The sequence below is a fragment of the Acomys minous genome (genome assembly GCF_964271855.1).
Source record: "Acomys minous genome assembly, chromosome: 4".
Classification (NCBI taxonomy): domain Eukaryota; kingdom Metazoa; phylum Chordata; class Mammalia; order Rodentia; family Muridae; genus Acomys; species Acomys minous.
Genome location: NC_140486.1, coordinates 117,204,560 through 117,218,791, shown reverse-complemented (window position 1 = coordinate 117,218,791; position 14,232 = coordinate 117,204,560). Strand labels below are relative to the sequence as shown.

At 51.8% G+C, this 14,232-nt stretch overlaps 1 protein-coding gene across 2 annotated transcripts in view; it reads right to left on the bottom strand.

The window, feature by feature from the left end:
• The window catches only part of SNED1 (sushi, nidogen and EGF like domains 1), a 61,865-nt gene that overhangs the window by 16,316 nt on the left and 31,317 nt on the right, over positions 1-14,232 (bottom strand). Inside the window, exons 13-27 of one of the 2 annotated variants that reach the window (XM_084778338.1) lie at positions 13,642-13,758; positions 13,345-13,461; positions 13,060-13,173; positions 12,280-12,453; positions 7,047-7,160; positions 6,280-6,393; positions 5,860-5,973; positions 5,184-5,297; positions 4,571-4,867; positions 4,220-4,403; positions 3,899-4,011; positions 2,980-3,261; positions 1,580-1,724; positions 1,426-1,508; positions 494-592 (exon numbers count right to left, since the gene is read on the bottom strand). In XM_084778338.1, the coding sequence (XP_084634464.1) occupies positions 494-592; positions 1,426-1,508; positions 1,580-1,724; positions 2,980-3,261; positions 3,899-4,011; positions 4,220-4,403; positions 4,571-4,867; positions 5,184-5,297; positions 5,860-5,973; positions 6,280-6,393; positions 7,047-7,160; positions 12,280-12,453; positions 13,060-13,173; positions 13,345-13,461; positions 13,642-13,758 (2,181 nt within the window). Of the gene's footprint in view, positions 1-493; positions 603-1,425; positions 1,509-1,579; positions 1,725-2,979; positions 3,262-3,898; positions 4,012-4,219; positions 4,404-4,570; positions 4,868-5,183; positions 5,298-5,859; positions 5,974-6,279; positions 6,394-7,046; positions 7,161-12,279; positions 12,454-13,059; positions 13,174-13,344; positions 13,462-13,641; positions 13,759-14,232 lie in introns of both variants that reach the window. The other variant, XM_084778339.1, reaches the window with a different exon arrangement.

Here is a 14,232-nt window from a genome sequence, read left to right as displayed (position 1 = left end):
CTGGAGGGAGAGGGAGTGAGCAAGGGTCTGACAGTTGGAGAGGTATCATTTGTGCTGCTGGCTGCTTGCCCAGAGGTGCTGGATACAATGTGGGTACCATCCACCTGTGCAGAGCTGTTCAGGCTGTGAACAGCCCTACACGTTGCTAGATTTGGGGGGCCATTTCCCAAGTCAGGGCTTTCTTGGGGGCCATTCTTTACTGATTCTCATCTTTCTCACTCAATACCTCCTCTAGGAAGAAGAGAGGCTGGGTGGCCAAGTGGGTGAGGGGTAACGTGTGAGAGACGACTGGAAAGGCAGGATGGGCCAATCTTTCCAGGACAGATCCTGCGTGGGTCTTGTTCTCTGTCCTCTCTCACTCATGATGGGGGGGGGGCTGTGTCCCATCTGGGGTGTCCATCTGCCTCTTAGGCAGGCCCTGTGCCTCCCAAATTCCCAGTACTGTAGCTATAAAGAACAACCAGCTCCCGTCCCCTCCGCACACTTGACTTACTTTCTGTGTCCTTGCTGCTGTTCTTGGGTAGCTGGAGGGCCAGGCGGGACTGCACAGGGGCCTCCTCTGTGTTCTTGAGCGGCACCACAGTGGTGGGTTCTAGGAGAAGCTAAGGGTGACCACATGGCCCTTGCTTCATACCCAGGTCCCTCCCTACCAGCCTACCCCCGGATCTCACACTGTGGCCCCAGCACTCCCCCCAGTGGAGGCTGGCCTCACTCTCACTGCCCCTTTGAAAGACATGCTTTCTGCTTTCCTGGAGCTGCGTCCTAGGGCCCTCCTTGTTGTACAGCTGAGGTTTAGGGTGCTGTCTCCTCCCCAGGTTCCTTTCTTCCCAGCCCTGCGGTAATGCCTGCTCCCCAGGGCGATGGTCCACCTTCTTCCTTTTCATCCGTCGGGGCCCCAGTTGCACGTCCTACAGAACTTAGCTCTGCCCCTAGGTGTTTTCTGTTGGCCCCCTTTGTCTGCAGGTCTGGTGATCCCTGCCTTGGTACTCCACATCTCAGCCTGCCCACTATCAGGCATCCCTTCTCTCACAGAGCAGGCTCGGTGTTGCCCTCTCTTGCCACTGGTCCTCTGCTTCCGATTGCCCCTCTACTTCCTACCCATGCTCTCTGCTCTCTACTCACGAGCATTTCCAGTCACCATAGAGTTAGGAAATTCCATGAGGTTAGGTGCCTAGCCTCTCACAGGTAGACCCTTACCTGGTAAGCTCTCCCACTGTGGATGACAGGTGCCTTTCCTGTCTACCCTAGAAGCCTAAAACCTCATACATGGTCAGGACCAAGGTTGTTGGTGGAACCAGGACTGGCAAGTACAATCTTTAAACCCAACTTTTAAGGGCCTCAGCATTTTTTTTATGCCTTGGCCAAGAGCAGTGAGGCCACCAGGGTTGACTACCAAGTTGGTGCCAGGAAGTTTGCAATACTCACGTGCTCTCATAGTGACGGACTTGCTGGGCAAGCCACCAAACCTGGCACTTATTCTTCCTCTCCCATCGACAAGCTCTGAGAATCTGCAGACAGGGCAGGAGGGTCACAGACTGAGCACAGGCTAGGAATCCAGGGCTGGGTCTAGGGCACGTACCTGGGTGGCTGAGTTGGTGTTTCAGGGGCACTATGGTCATTGAGCAGGCGTAGCTCTGGCAGGCGCACAGGGGCTGGTCTATTTCTGAGCATCCGTGGGTGGTGTCCTCCCTGGTGCCAGCGTCTGTCAGTGCCATCCCTGGGGGCTACAAAAAACAAAGGAGAAAGGGGAGTAACCATTCTACCAGGTTGCCTGGTGTTCCTGTCTCTGCCCCTACTGCAGCAAAGTGGCAGCTCACACCACGCTCTGCTTAGGCAATGACAGAAAGGTATATATGTTACCTAAGAAGCCTGTGTCACCTCCATATCCTTTCTGAGCAGGAGCCATGCATTTGTGCTGCCACAGACACACTGGCCTGGAAAGGCAGCTCCCTGACTCCCCCCACTCCCCGGCAGAGTCTTCACTGGCTAAGCAGAGGCTAGGCCTTGAATCATAGCCCTGTGAATCAACAGTTTGCCTGATGGGCAGCTTTAGCCAGATCTACAGCCAGGCCCTGGTCACGCTAAAGTGTCCTTCAGCCTCTCAAGCTAGTTGATTTCCTGCCTTTTTTATCCGTTTCATCCTGCTGACAGGGTTGTATGGAGACCCCACCTGCCTCGTCACCTGGCAGGTGTAACTGGAGCCCAGCTGGTAGAATGGCAGGGCCTGAGAATTAAGCTGTCATGTCCACAAAGCAGCCTCATGGGCTGGGAGGTGAAAAAAAAAAAAAGGAGGGGCCCAGGAAGGCTGAGATTGGAGCCCCACTGTTAGAGAGCACCGGCCCTGCTCTTAGAACCTCTGTCCCAGCGCACCCTCTGCCTGTCTCCTCACTGTGTTGTTTCCTGCACTGCTGAAACTCTTTTCACACAACACCTCGTGTGAGGTTTGAGAATATAATAAAGGCCACATGGGACACGTGTGGGTTCCAGCAGAGTGCTCTGTCCCCCACCCCCACCCCCCGGGAACAAACTGAGGTCCTCAATGTGGCCACCTGAACTTCCAAACCCCAGCTGTTTGCTTTTGCCCTTCTCTGTCCAGATGATTCTTCCCATCCTCCAAGCCACTTGTAAGTCTTCCTGCCCCTCTCCCCTGTGCTCATGCCCAAATGGCTCCTTTTGGGTCAGGCCCGGGCCTCTGCCTTGCTGCCTGCTTGCTGCTGTAGCTCTTTCCGGGTGAAGTCTTTCATCTGCTGCTAAGCCTGCCTGGGATTGGACTGGTAAGACGGTATAAGATGAGGCTTGACAAGTATATACTCCCAGACTGCTCATGCTGTCAGCTGTCCCTCCTTACCCATGGCTTAAAGCCTCCTTCCTCATGCCCATGTCCCTGTTCCCAGGAATGGCCCATGCCCGTTGTTCATGACGCCTCTTGTGGGCAAGGATCCTACACAACCACCAGCCCCCTCCTGCCTTGGAACTCACAGGTGATGATGTAGAGGTGTGCAGGGTCGCTGTGCAGCTGGCCCTGCTCCGTCCCCTGCACAGCTGTAACTGAGAGCTGGTACCGCCGACCTGGCAGCAGGTCACGCACTGTGTAGGACACCAGCTTCCCATTGGGGATGTAGCGGCTCTTGGTGCTCTGGCTGGTGGTCACGTTGATGACATAAGCCTCTAGAGAGATACCCGGAGTTGGGGCGTCCCAGACCACATGGGCAGAGGTGGCTGTGACTCGAGAGGCAGTCAGGTTTGCTGGAGGCAAAGGCCCTGAATGAGGAATGGACAGGAGGAGAAGGAGGAGGAGGAAGAAGTGAGAGTCAGGTCAAAGGGCATCTGGTGAACCAAAACCTAAGGTCTGAGCGGGACCTGGAGCCACCGAATCTGAAACCAGCCTTAGTTTCTGCTGACACTGTCATTCTGGGGGTGGCATGGGGAGCCTGCATGCAGAGGTTAGGTCTCGCCTCCAGCATGCCTCCCCAAGTGTCTGAGGGCCACAGACAGTCAGCCCTGAGCCTGGGAGGCATAGAGTTGTCCCCACAAGTCATCCTTGTGTCATAAGCTTCCACTGTTCTCAGGCTCACAATCCATATGATGGAAAGAGCAGTAACACCAAGGAGTGTAGCCAGAGTGTGCTGGTCACATGGCCCAGAGCCCAGCCTGCTCCCTGGACTCTGATGTGTCCCATGGAGGGCCATACTAAGGAACATCTTGGTGTATTGAGGTGCTGGGGCAGTTTTGAACGATGTTTCCCTCTGCCCCGTTCAAGTGAAGGGGTCTCAGGGAGGTCAGGGGCTGAGTTTACAGTAAAGGACACTTTGGAAAGGCTAGGATGCCAGGAGGGATGCCTTGGGGCCAGAGGATGCCGTGTGTGAGAGGACTAAGGCAGATCCTGCTGTCTACTTACGGGTCCACACGTTGAGCGGTGCTGAGGCCTGGCTCTCAGTGGGATACTCAGTTCCTCCAGGCCCACTGAGGGTGGTTAGCCGCACAGTGTATCTTCTTCCCGGCAGCAGGTCCCTGCCAGAAGGGCACAAGGAAGAGAGGAACTAGGGGTAGCTCTGAATGACCAGGAATGGGGGTGTTCTGCTGATAGTGGTTCGGGCAACGCCCCCTGAGGGGCAGATAGGCCCCAGGCTCACTTAGGTGGCTGGGTGGCAGGTGTGCAGATACACAAAGGATGCTCTGCACCCCTGGGCCTCTGTGCTACTAAGGCATCTTGCCTTACCCAAATGTGAGCCGGTCCACACTCCTGTCCACCTCAGTGGACTGGACTGCAGAGGCCTCAGGGTAGAGGATGGACACTCGGACCCTACTGACAGTGGCATGCTGGATCCTGTGAAGAGCCCACTGCACTGAGATGGCATTGGCTGAAACGTTGGCGACCTCAAAGTCTTCAATAGGGCGGGGTCCTGCAGGACAACAGGCTGCTCAGCTCCTGCCATGCCCCTGCTCGGTGCCCAGCCCAGTGATTGCTCCTTTCTACCCAGTCCCTTCTCCGATCCACCCTTCTGGGCCATGGGCAGGGAGTAGGGTCCTCTCTTGTGCAGCGGGAGCCTGGCCACCTTCAGGAACTCACGGGTGCGGGTGAGCAGTGCTGCAGGCCTACTGATGTCGTTTTTGTTGTTGGTGTTTCGCTTGACTGAGAAAACTGAGATATTGTAGGCACGGCCGGCTGCTAGGGCCCGCAGCTGGTGAGAGGAGCGGCTCCGGTCAACGAAGTCTGTGCGTCGGGACGATCCATCCGAGGAGGCATAGGTGACCGCATAGCCGTCCAGCACCTGTCTGGCCGTGGTGCCCTCAGGCGGGCTCCAGGAAATGGAGACCCCACTCTCCTCCACCCTCTCTACCCTGAGAGCTGTTGGTGGGAGGAGCTCTTCAGGGTTGTCACCAAACACAAAGGAAGTGGAGGGGTTAGCTTTTAAGCACAAAAGAGTAGCTCCCATCAAGTCACCTAGATTGGTTCTGGGGCCTGGTCACCCAGACTGTTGCTGGCAGGGAGCCTTCTCACTTGGGCTACCGTGGCCCTCTGAAGGTTTGCATTTCCACATTATGTGGCTGTTGGTACCCCCTCCCTGCTCTCAAGGGGACCTAGGCCAGCAGCCGTCTGCCCATCTTTCCCACTTGGCCCCTGGCCTACCTTCTGGCCCCCTTGCTCCTCCATCCTCCTTCCCGGAGCTCCTGGCCCTCACCTTTGGTGCAGTCCTTGCCTGTGTAGCCCACTTTGCAGGTACAGCTGTGGGACCCGTTGCTGGCCAAGCAGTAGCCGCGGCCCCCACAGGGGCTAGAGAAGCAGGGGTCACTCACTGAGGGGGGAAATAGCAGTGAGGTAGGGAATTGGGGTTTTCTTGTATCTAGGCTTCTTGCTGTTTGGTGGGGTAGGTGGGGCGGGGGGAAGGGTGGGGTGCCCTCATGGCATCTGTTCTCCCTCTGCCCTTCATAGCTAAGTGCTGCCTGCCAGGTACTGCATGGCCAAAACGAGCTTGGCTCTAGGTTGGTGCTCCTATTTAGGAAGGGATCAGTCTCAGATTGAGACAGAGACTATTCTAGAAAGGGACTAGAATGCTGTCCAGGAGCACTCTGATGCTGGGGCAGTGATGGGCAGAGATAAACTGCTACTGCCAGCGCAGTGTCAGGAAAGGCCTGGTTGAGGGACCTGCCATGTCCCAATGGGGAAAGGGTTCTCCATGGAAAGGACAGTGAGCACAGGGCTCTGGGGTCAGCAAAGCCAGTTAAGGTGGATGTGAAACTATGGACAGAGCATGTGTTCCTGGAAGTGGAGGAAAGCGAAGGCAGCTGATAGGGGCGCCAAGGAGACCAGAGGGCCATGGAAGTGGCCTCCGAGAGCAGGTGGGCCTGGGATCTTACCTGTCTCACAGTGGTAGCCAAAGAAGCCCTCTGGACACACGCACAGGTAGGCCCCACCTCCGTCCTCACACCGGCCTCCGTGCTGGCAGGGGCTGGAGGCACAGGCATCCACCTCTGGAGAACACCCAAAGGGTTGGCCCGAGCTGCAGGGAGGGACTCTGGGGGAGGGAGGAGAGGACAGCGGGAAGAAGGGATAGGGGGAGGCAGGGAGCGATGGCCAGGAGAGGGGTATGGCGCACCTGTGGGTAGGAGGGGCTCTCAGGGACCCCCCCACCCAGTTTCCGTCCTCCCTCCAGGACACCATAGCCTTTGGGGTTTCTCTCTCTCTGGGTGGCTTGTCCAGCAAGAGGATGGCTCCTGGCTTCCCCTCTGGCCTCCCAGCAGCCCTGGTTCTGTGGGACCCACCTGAAAGAACCCTACCTGTTTCACAGTGGACTCCAGCGAAACCTTCAGGGCACTGGCAAATGAAAGCCCCGGGGAGGTCTCTGCAGGAGCCTCCATTTCTGCAGGGCTGTGCTTGGCACTCATCTGTCTCTGCACAGACGGGATGGTACCAGCTCACGTTGGAGCTTCCTGCATGTCCCCCGGGATGCTATGTGCTCCCTAATGACAAGCAAGGCCCTGAAGCCTCAGTCCTGGGGTCTCTAGTCTGGACCATAGTCTGTCTTCTGCCACCTACATTTCCTCTTCCTTGGTTGGTACACATTTCCAACAAAGCACCCTAATGTCCGTGCCACTGCTTCTGTCCATGTGATGCTCCCTAGCATCACAAATGGGAACAGCGCCTGGACTTTGCCCTTCAAGAAGCCAGCATCTCTGTTTTGGGGCTTCGAGCCCCACACAGGCATGAGAGACACAGGCCTCACCCTGCCAAATAATGGTCAGGCCTCTCTGTTCCCTCCAGTAACTGGCAAAACCAGGTGTCAAGGGCTGTGGCCTGCCCATCTTCTCTGCCCTACCCTGAGGCCTGGGTTTGATGCTAGGCTAGTGGTTTTTCAGATGAGTTTTCAGTCTCCAGGGCGAGAAGGGACAGAGAACTTTAAAAATCTACCCTGACCATGAGAATGGCCATAAGAGAGAAAACAGTGAATAGGGATGGTTATTTAGACAGTTTCCTCCGGAGGAAGGAGTGGGGGGCCCAGGTGGCCATAGCTGAGGAACCCTAATGCCTTCAGTGGACCTCTTACCTAGCTCACAGTGGACTCCTTCGTACCCTGGGCTGCAGAGGCACTGGTAACCAGCAGTGAGGTCCCGGCAGGAGCCCCCATGCAGGCACGGCTGAGACCGGCACTCATCTACTTCTGAGGAGAGATCCCAAGAACAAAGCGAGGTAGACATTATTAATCATGAAAATGGGTATGAAGTAACTCTGAGGCTCTGGACAAGTTTACAATACTCCTAGATACATAAAAAGGCCAAATTAGGGTTATCCTTGGAGATTTCATGCCTGGCTTGTCTCTGTGAAATGACTAGGGTTGCTTCTGAACCTCTCAAGGACTTAATTCTCACAGCATCTGAAGTTTGACAGGATCTTGCTATTTCTGTATATAGCACACATGCATGAAGCTAGCATGTTTAGGGGACTGTCTGTGGCTTTAAAAGGCTCACCATATTCTTCTTTTAAACTAGAAACTATGCTCCTGAATTTGAATGTTCAATCTGAGAAAAGTCTAATTTCACACTTACGAAGTAAATAAATGGTGGGGGTTGAAAAGGTGCCTCAGGGCTTAAGGGAACTTATTGCTCTAGCCAAGGACCCAGGTTTGATTCCCAGCACTCACAGGGTGGCTCTATAATTCCAGTTTCAGAGGATCTAACACCCTCTTCTTGCCTCTTCAGGCACCCACATGGTGTACATACATAAACACAGGCAAAACACTCATACACATAAAATAAAAATCTAAAAATTATATTTAAAAAGAATTAAATAAGTGGTGATGACTAACAGTGTTGGGACCAGAAGCCAAAGTGATATTTTACCCATAGGACTAAAGGTCCCTTCTCTCTGTATGACACCCAATACCTGTGTCTATCATTTGTCTTTTTAAAATTATTTTTTAAATTTATCTTTTTGACAGGATTTTACTATGTACCTATGGGTGGTCTATAACTTCCCTGCTTCTCTCTGGAGTGTTGCGATTAAAGATATATGCCACCACACCCAGACCTAAAATTAGTTTTAAAAATGTTATGAACTGCCTAAACAAGATATGGCTTTGTTTTTGTTGCCTCTGGACTTTACAAACAGACTTTCCCACTTAATGTCTCATTAGTAGGAGACCTCCACATTGCTGTGGGTCCCTGTGGTTCGCCGCTTCCACTGCTGTTTACTGCTCCGTGGTTTCTTTTATCATATTTCATCCTTTCGTATTTGATGAGTGCTTGTGGTGGCTCTAGGGTTGTTTTTGTTTTTTTATTTTTTGTTTTGTTTTGTAACCACAAAAGCTGCCATTGTAGGTTTCTTTGCATATCTTGGTGCAGATAAGTTTAACTAGGAAATGGGATTGTTGAGACATAGGCTGCACTGGTAGTCGACTCAACAAGCAAATTGCCAAATCATTTCCGAGTGCTTCTGGCAACTTAAAGTCCCTCTAGCAACTGATAAGAAAGTCTGTTGTTCGAGTTCTCACTAATAGGCTTCCAAACTTCTGAAATGTGGCCGGCTAAATGCATCCAGCTGTTTTTCACATCTGCATTTCCCAGAGTACCGTGAAGCACAATGCCCATATAGAGCCTCACATAGCTCTTCTGCCATAAGGTGTATATGTATCTGTTTTGCCTTATCTCCCTATTGGGCTTATTCTTTTCCTTCTTATTCATTGGTGTTCTCCAAGTAGTTTTGAAGTTAGTGTGCTCCTTCCCCCCACCCCAACCCCTCTGGATACTTACTGATCTATCTGTATTCACACATATATACTCTCTCATGGTTTAGGTTTTATTCTACTCTGCCCCCCGCCCAAGGTCACGTTTTAAGTTCCTAATTTTTATATACCCAAGTTTGTCCATTTATATTTTCATAATACTTTTTGTGGCCTAAGGAATCTTTCTGTTTTCAAGTCAAAAAACGTGTACCTATACTTCCCCCCACGAAAGTAGCATCTAAATCTCTGAACCACTGGGAATCAATCACCCTGAGTGGTGACTGGAACCAAATTATTCTAGCTTTCAGGAATATTTCCCCATAGGCTTTCTTTGCAGTTTTCAGTTTTAGCTTTTACATACAGATCTTCTTACGTGTACAGAAGTGACAGTTCTGATGCTCTTGTACACAGTACAGTTCCACTGCACTTCCCAAAGTGGAATCCCTCATCTCCTGCAATCTCATCCACCCATGGCTGACACCAGCAGCTTCTCCTGTAGGCTAGGCATAGGGTCTTCTGTGCTCGCAGTTGACACTGTCACTTCTCCCTCCCTCCCTAATGGCTATGCCTTTTGTTAGCAGGGCCCAGGACCTCCAGGACAGTGTGGGAAAGCAGTGGCAGAGAGGCCTTTCCCAGTGGTAGGCAGTCTTTATCATTAAGCTCTGTCAGCTGTAGATTTTTCATAGTTCTCTTCATCTGATTGAGGGAAAACGTCTTCTACTTTTAGTTGATGGAGTTACTTTTTAGTAGTTAAGGTCTGCTAAGTGAGTTTTCTGTGTTAAATAAGAATCACATGGTTTCTCCTGTTTCCTAATATTGTAGACACAGATTAACTTTCAGATGTTGTGACAACCTGTGCTCCTAAGATAAATCCCACTTGCTTGTGACATTGTTCTTTTACGTGATATCAGGTTTGATTTAGTAATTGTTTCTTAACTTTTTTTTTTTTTTTTGGTCATGATGCTTTTTGTTGTTATTGTTGTTGTTGTTCCTTAACTTTTAAAAAAATCTATGTTCTCAGGGATATTAGCCTATAATCTCAGATTTTATAATGTCTGTCTATTTTGGAATTAAGGCAATAGTATTCTCATCAAATAGTCTCTGTCACTTAAAATGAACTTTTCATAATTTGTGGTTTATTTAAAGTTACATTGTCTCCCTGATTTGCAGCTTATGTCATTTTGTTATGCTCTGATTTTCCCCTCTTGGACCTACTCTGTTGGAAATCCAATCCAGCCTATCCCGAAAAGTATCAAAGTGCTGCAATTTTAGCTCAGATTCTCTATTTTGTCATTTAAATTTCTTTATTATCTCATTCACTTGGCCTTTCTTTCTCTTTCTTTCTTGAATATTTTTACAGTGGCATTTAAAAAATCCTTGTGATTCCCAATATCTGGGACATCTGTAGTCCTGTTTCAGTTTTATTTGTTTTGTTTGGTTTGGTTTGGTTTTTTGTTTTTTTGAGACAGGGTTTCTCTGTGTAGCATTGACTGTCCTGGACTCACTTTGTAGACCAGGCTGGCCTCTGCCTCCTGAGTGCTGGGATTAAAGGCGTGTGCCACCACCGCCCAGCTCTGTTTCAATTTTAGATTATCTGTTGTGAAGTCTTATTGCTCAGGCATAGTGTAGACAAACACAGTACAGACCAAAGTGGAACATTTCTTCCCCGGGATGAGCAAACTCTGTTCTCTGCCCTGCAACCCGCTGAGCTGCTGCCTGTCTGATATTACTGAGCTAGGTACTGTTGCTGGAGGTGGGGGGAGTATTTGGAGGTTAGGTTTAAGTTCTTGAGCGCTGGAGCAGGCCTCTCTCCTCCTGGACTTGGGATCTCAACCTTGTGGAGGAATGGGATGTCTAATTTTCAGACCTGCCTCTGTTTTCACATGCCTGTGGCAGGTGTCTGTGGGTGAGAACTGGTGGGTGTGTGATTCTGGCTCCTCTGCCATCACTCCACTGTGCCTGCCCTACAGGACTCAGTGTGGCCGATTTCCCCTGTACTATCACCCCCTGCTCATGGTGGGTCTCTGCTCTGAGCTTAAAGTACCAGCAGCCTTTCTCATGTAGAAAAGGGTACCTGAAATTCTGGACCCTCAGCTCTGACAAGTTAACAGGTGTGATTCTATGGGTCTCGTGGTGTCATAGTTCAGCCAGGGTGACTGTTTCTGTCTTCACCCGAGTACATCTGAAAGGAGCCTTCACTGTCCCCTCTGATGTTTGTGGTGAGAAGTCTGATGCCAATGTGATTCCCTCACCGTGGCATCCCCCATGGCTGGTCAAGGCTCTTCTGTTACTCCATGATATCCTTGCATCTCAGGCTTGGTGCTGCTGCTTTCCTCCAGGCTCTACACATTCTTTTGTGCAAAAGCTGGCCCTCTTCTTTCTAGGGAAGCTCTCCCAACTGTCTGTCAACTCACTGACTTAGTCTTCATCTGTAGACACTTATAAATTATGCTGGCCATTTCAACTATTGTGGTTTAAGGTCTCACCTCTCCTACTTGCCTTTACAGCATGGTTTACTACTGATCCTGTTGTGTATGTCCAGTGCCATATTAACCTTTGCATACTGTCCCATCTGTGGTGCAGTATGTAGCAGGTGACTATTCCTGTGTATTATAATATAAAACGCGTGCAGCAGATGAACATTCCTGTGTGCTGTTTGGCCATCTTCTATACGTCCACCTCCACGGTAGCTGCTCTGTGGATGTCCATCATTGTTTTTTGAAGGTGGCTGGGCTTCTCAGGATCTAGTTACCTTGCTGGAGCCCCTCCTCTCCAGGGCGCCATGCCTGGCAACATGTTGAGGAGAAATGGAACGTAGAGAGGCAGCTACTCTTCTGAGTGCCATGCAGGAACCCTGGGGCTCGCGAGGGCAGGAATAGAGGATTCCTGGTGCTGAAGTCAGATAGTTCTCTACAGAACCCTATCTTGGCAGGCCTGGGCTTCTCCAGGCATTGGAGAAAATGGTAGTTGTCGTAAGAACTGTCCGTCTGTACGTCCCATGAGAACTGTGCTATGATCACACAGCTCCTGATGACACAGTTGTGTACCCAGGGCTTCGTGCTATATGCTTGACACCATGATAAGAGCTTCACGGCTCCAGGGCTTCAGTCACCATGACCGTGTCTCCAGGACAGAGCCATGGCTGGGATCCTAGAGATGATGCTGTCTGGAACAGCCTTCTTCCAGCGCAGATGCGGAGGCTAGGATGTTGTTTAAACGCAGCCTGAATCTAATGGTCTGGTTGGGGCCCTGAACTGAGATCTGCTTCCTTAGGACCCTGACCTCGGAGTAAGTCTTGGGCCTCAGCTGCTTTATCTGCAGTGTGGGTTTGCAGCTGTTTAACCTGCTCTTGGTTGCTCTGAGGACCAGAAAGCCCTAAGTAGGAGTAGCCCAGAACAAAGCTGACAGCAATCACCCCTGTCACCACAGGATGCATAGCCTCCACTCACAGAGAGGAGATGGAGGAGGAGCTTGTGCTTAGGCTCAGTACAACTTCACAAGGCTGTGAGAGGAGGATGTTGGCCCTGCCCCACCCATCCCTGAGGGCCCACAGAATCACCGATGCACTGGGGAGGCTGGCTCCAGACACCTTGGGGCTGGCAGACTCGCATATGGCTGAGGGCACTCAGGCTGAAGCCAGGGTCACATACGTATAGGGCCACTGAGCCCATGTGAGTTCCGTTGAAGCGCATGGTAGCATGCTTCACCTCCTCAGGGCGACCACAGTCCACCTCTGCAAAAGAATATCAGCACGTCCTGAGTGAGCATTAGCACACCCACTTGGTCTAATCTCTATTCTTTCATGTGACCAGGGAGGCCTGGCTTCCTAACCACCCACTCAAGGAAACAATGTTCAGTTTCTGGAGCTGGCACCTCAGAAACTGCTTTTCCCTTTCCCCTTTGTGGTGGTCTAAATGAGGATGCCCCACCCCCACCCCCAATATGCTCATATATTTGAATGCTTGGTCCCCAGCTGGTGGAGCTGTTTGGAAAGGATTAGAAGGTGTGGCCTTGTTGTAGGAGGCGTGTCACTGGAGAAAGGGTTTGAGGTTTCAAAAGCCTATATCATACCCAGTTAGCTCTCTGTCTTTGCCCCATTCTTGTATATCAGGATGTAAGGTCCCAGCTACTGCTCCAGCACCACGCCATGCGTTCCACCACGGTGGTCATAGACTCACCCTCTGAACTGTAGGCCCCCCCAAAAAAACTATTCTGTAAGTTACTTTGGTCATGGTGCTTTGTCACAGCAGTAGAAAAGTAACTAAGACACCATCCCTGATCAGCTCTTAGAGCATCAGGAAGCAATGCCCCATGTCCAGCCCACCCACCTGGCTCTCACCTGCCTGACACCGGTGTCCTGTATACCCTGGTTGGCAGTGGCAGGAGAAATCTGTTCCTAGATCCTCACAGACACCCCCATTCAAACACGGGCTCCGGAAGCAGGGTGAGGGGGCTGCAAGAACACAGAAGGCCCTTTTTCACCATGACTCTCTCAAGGTCCTCTGTGTTGCATGGATGGGTCCTGCTCCCTGGACTCAGCTCACCTCCCATCCCGCCCAGCCCCGCCACTGACCCAGTTTCCACACATGCTGAGTGGGGGTATCCCTAGCTGCTCTCATCTTACCTATCTCACAGTGCCGTCCAGAGAAGCCTGGAGGGCAGTCACACTTGTATTTGCCAATGTAGTGGAAGCAAGTGCCACCATTGTGACAGGGGCCAGAGGCACAGGAGTCTGGCTTTCCTGGAAGCACAAGACACTCATCAGAGTCAAGTATCATGGACGTCAACCTCTCTATGTCCCATGAACATGTTCCTGAGAGGCAGGTGCGTGATGGTCAGGGCTTGGCCAGCTGGATGCTGGCTGGCTCAGCCCTAGCTCAGAGCACGTCCATCACCACCCACCCCTGCCCTGGGGCCGCACCAATCTCACAGTGTCTCCCAGTGAAGCGATAAGGGCAGGTGCAGTGGTACTCGTTGCCTGTCTCCCTGCATGTGCCACCATTCCGGCAGGGCCCTGAGCTGCACAGGTGTGGCCGGGCTGTGTGGAAAGACAGACAGACATGGTGAACATGGGCTGGCTCCCTAGTGGTGCAGAATCCTTGTTACCATGCTCTGCCTTTTCAGTCTTTTGGACTGGGAGTAGGGGGTCACTGAAGTCAGGCCTGCGTCTCAACTGTTCCCCAAGCCCCACCATAGCAGGAGCTAACTCAGCCAGGTCTAAACAAAGGGTGGGTGGAGCTCACAGTCTCAAATATGCCAATTCTCCCCTTGCTGGAGAAGTGAGCCCCCAACTCACAGCAGACACACACAGGGGGCCCTTCCGGAATCTGCTGTGGACCTCCAGCCACATAGTTCACAGCTCTACCAGATATCCTACCCAGAGACCACAGCCCTCTCTAGCCCATGCTCAGGTCTCCCTCAGGGTCCCTTAGAGCAGATTCCGGAAGGGCCCTGGATGAGGTTTCAGGAATAACCATGCAGAAGGCCTTCTCTTTAGTAACCTTCTCTGCTG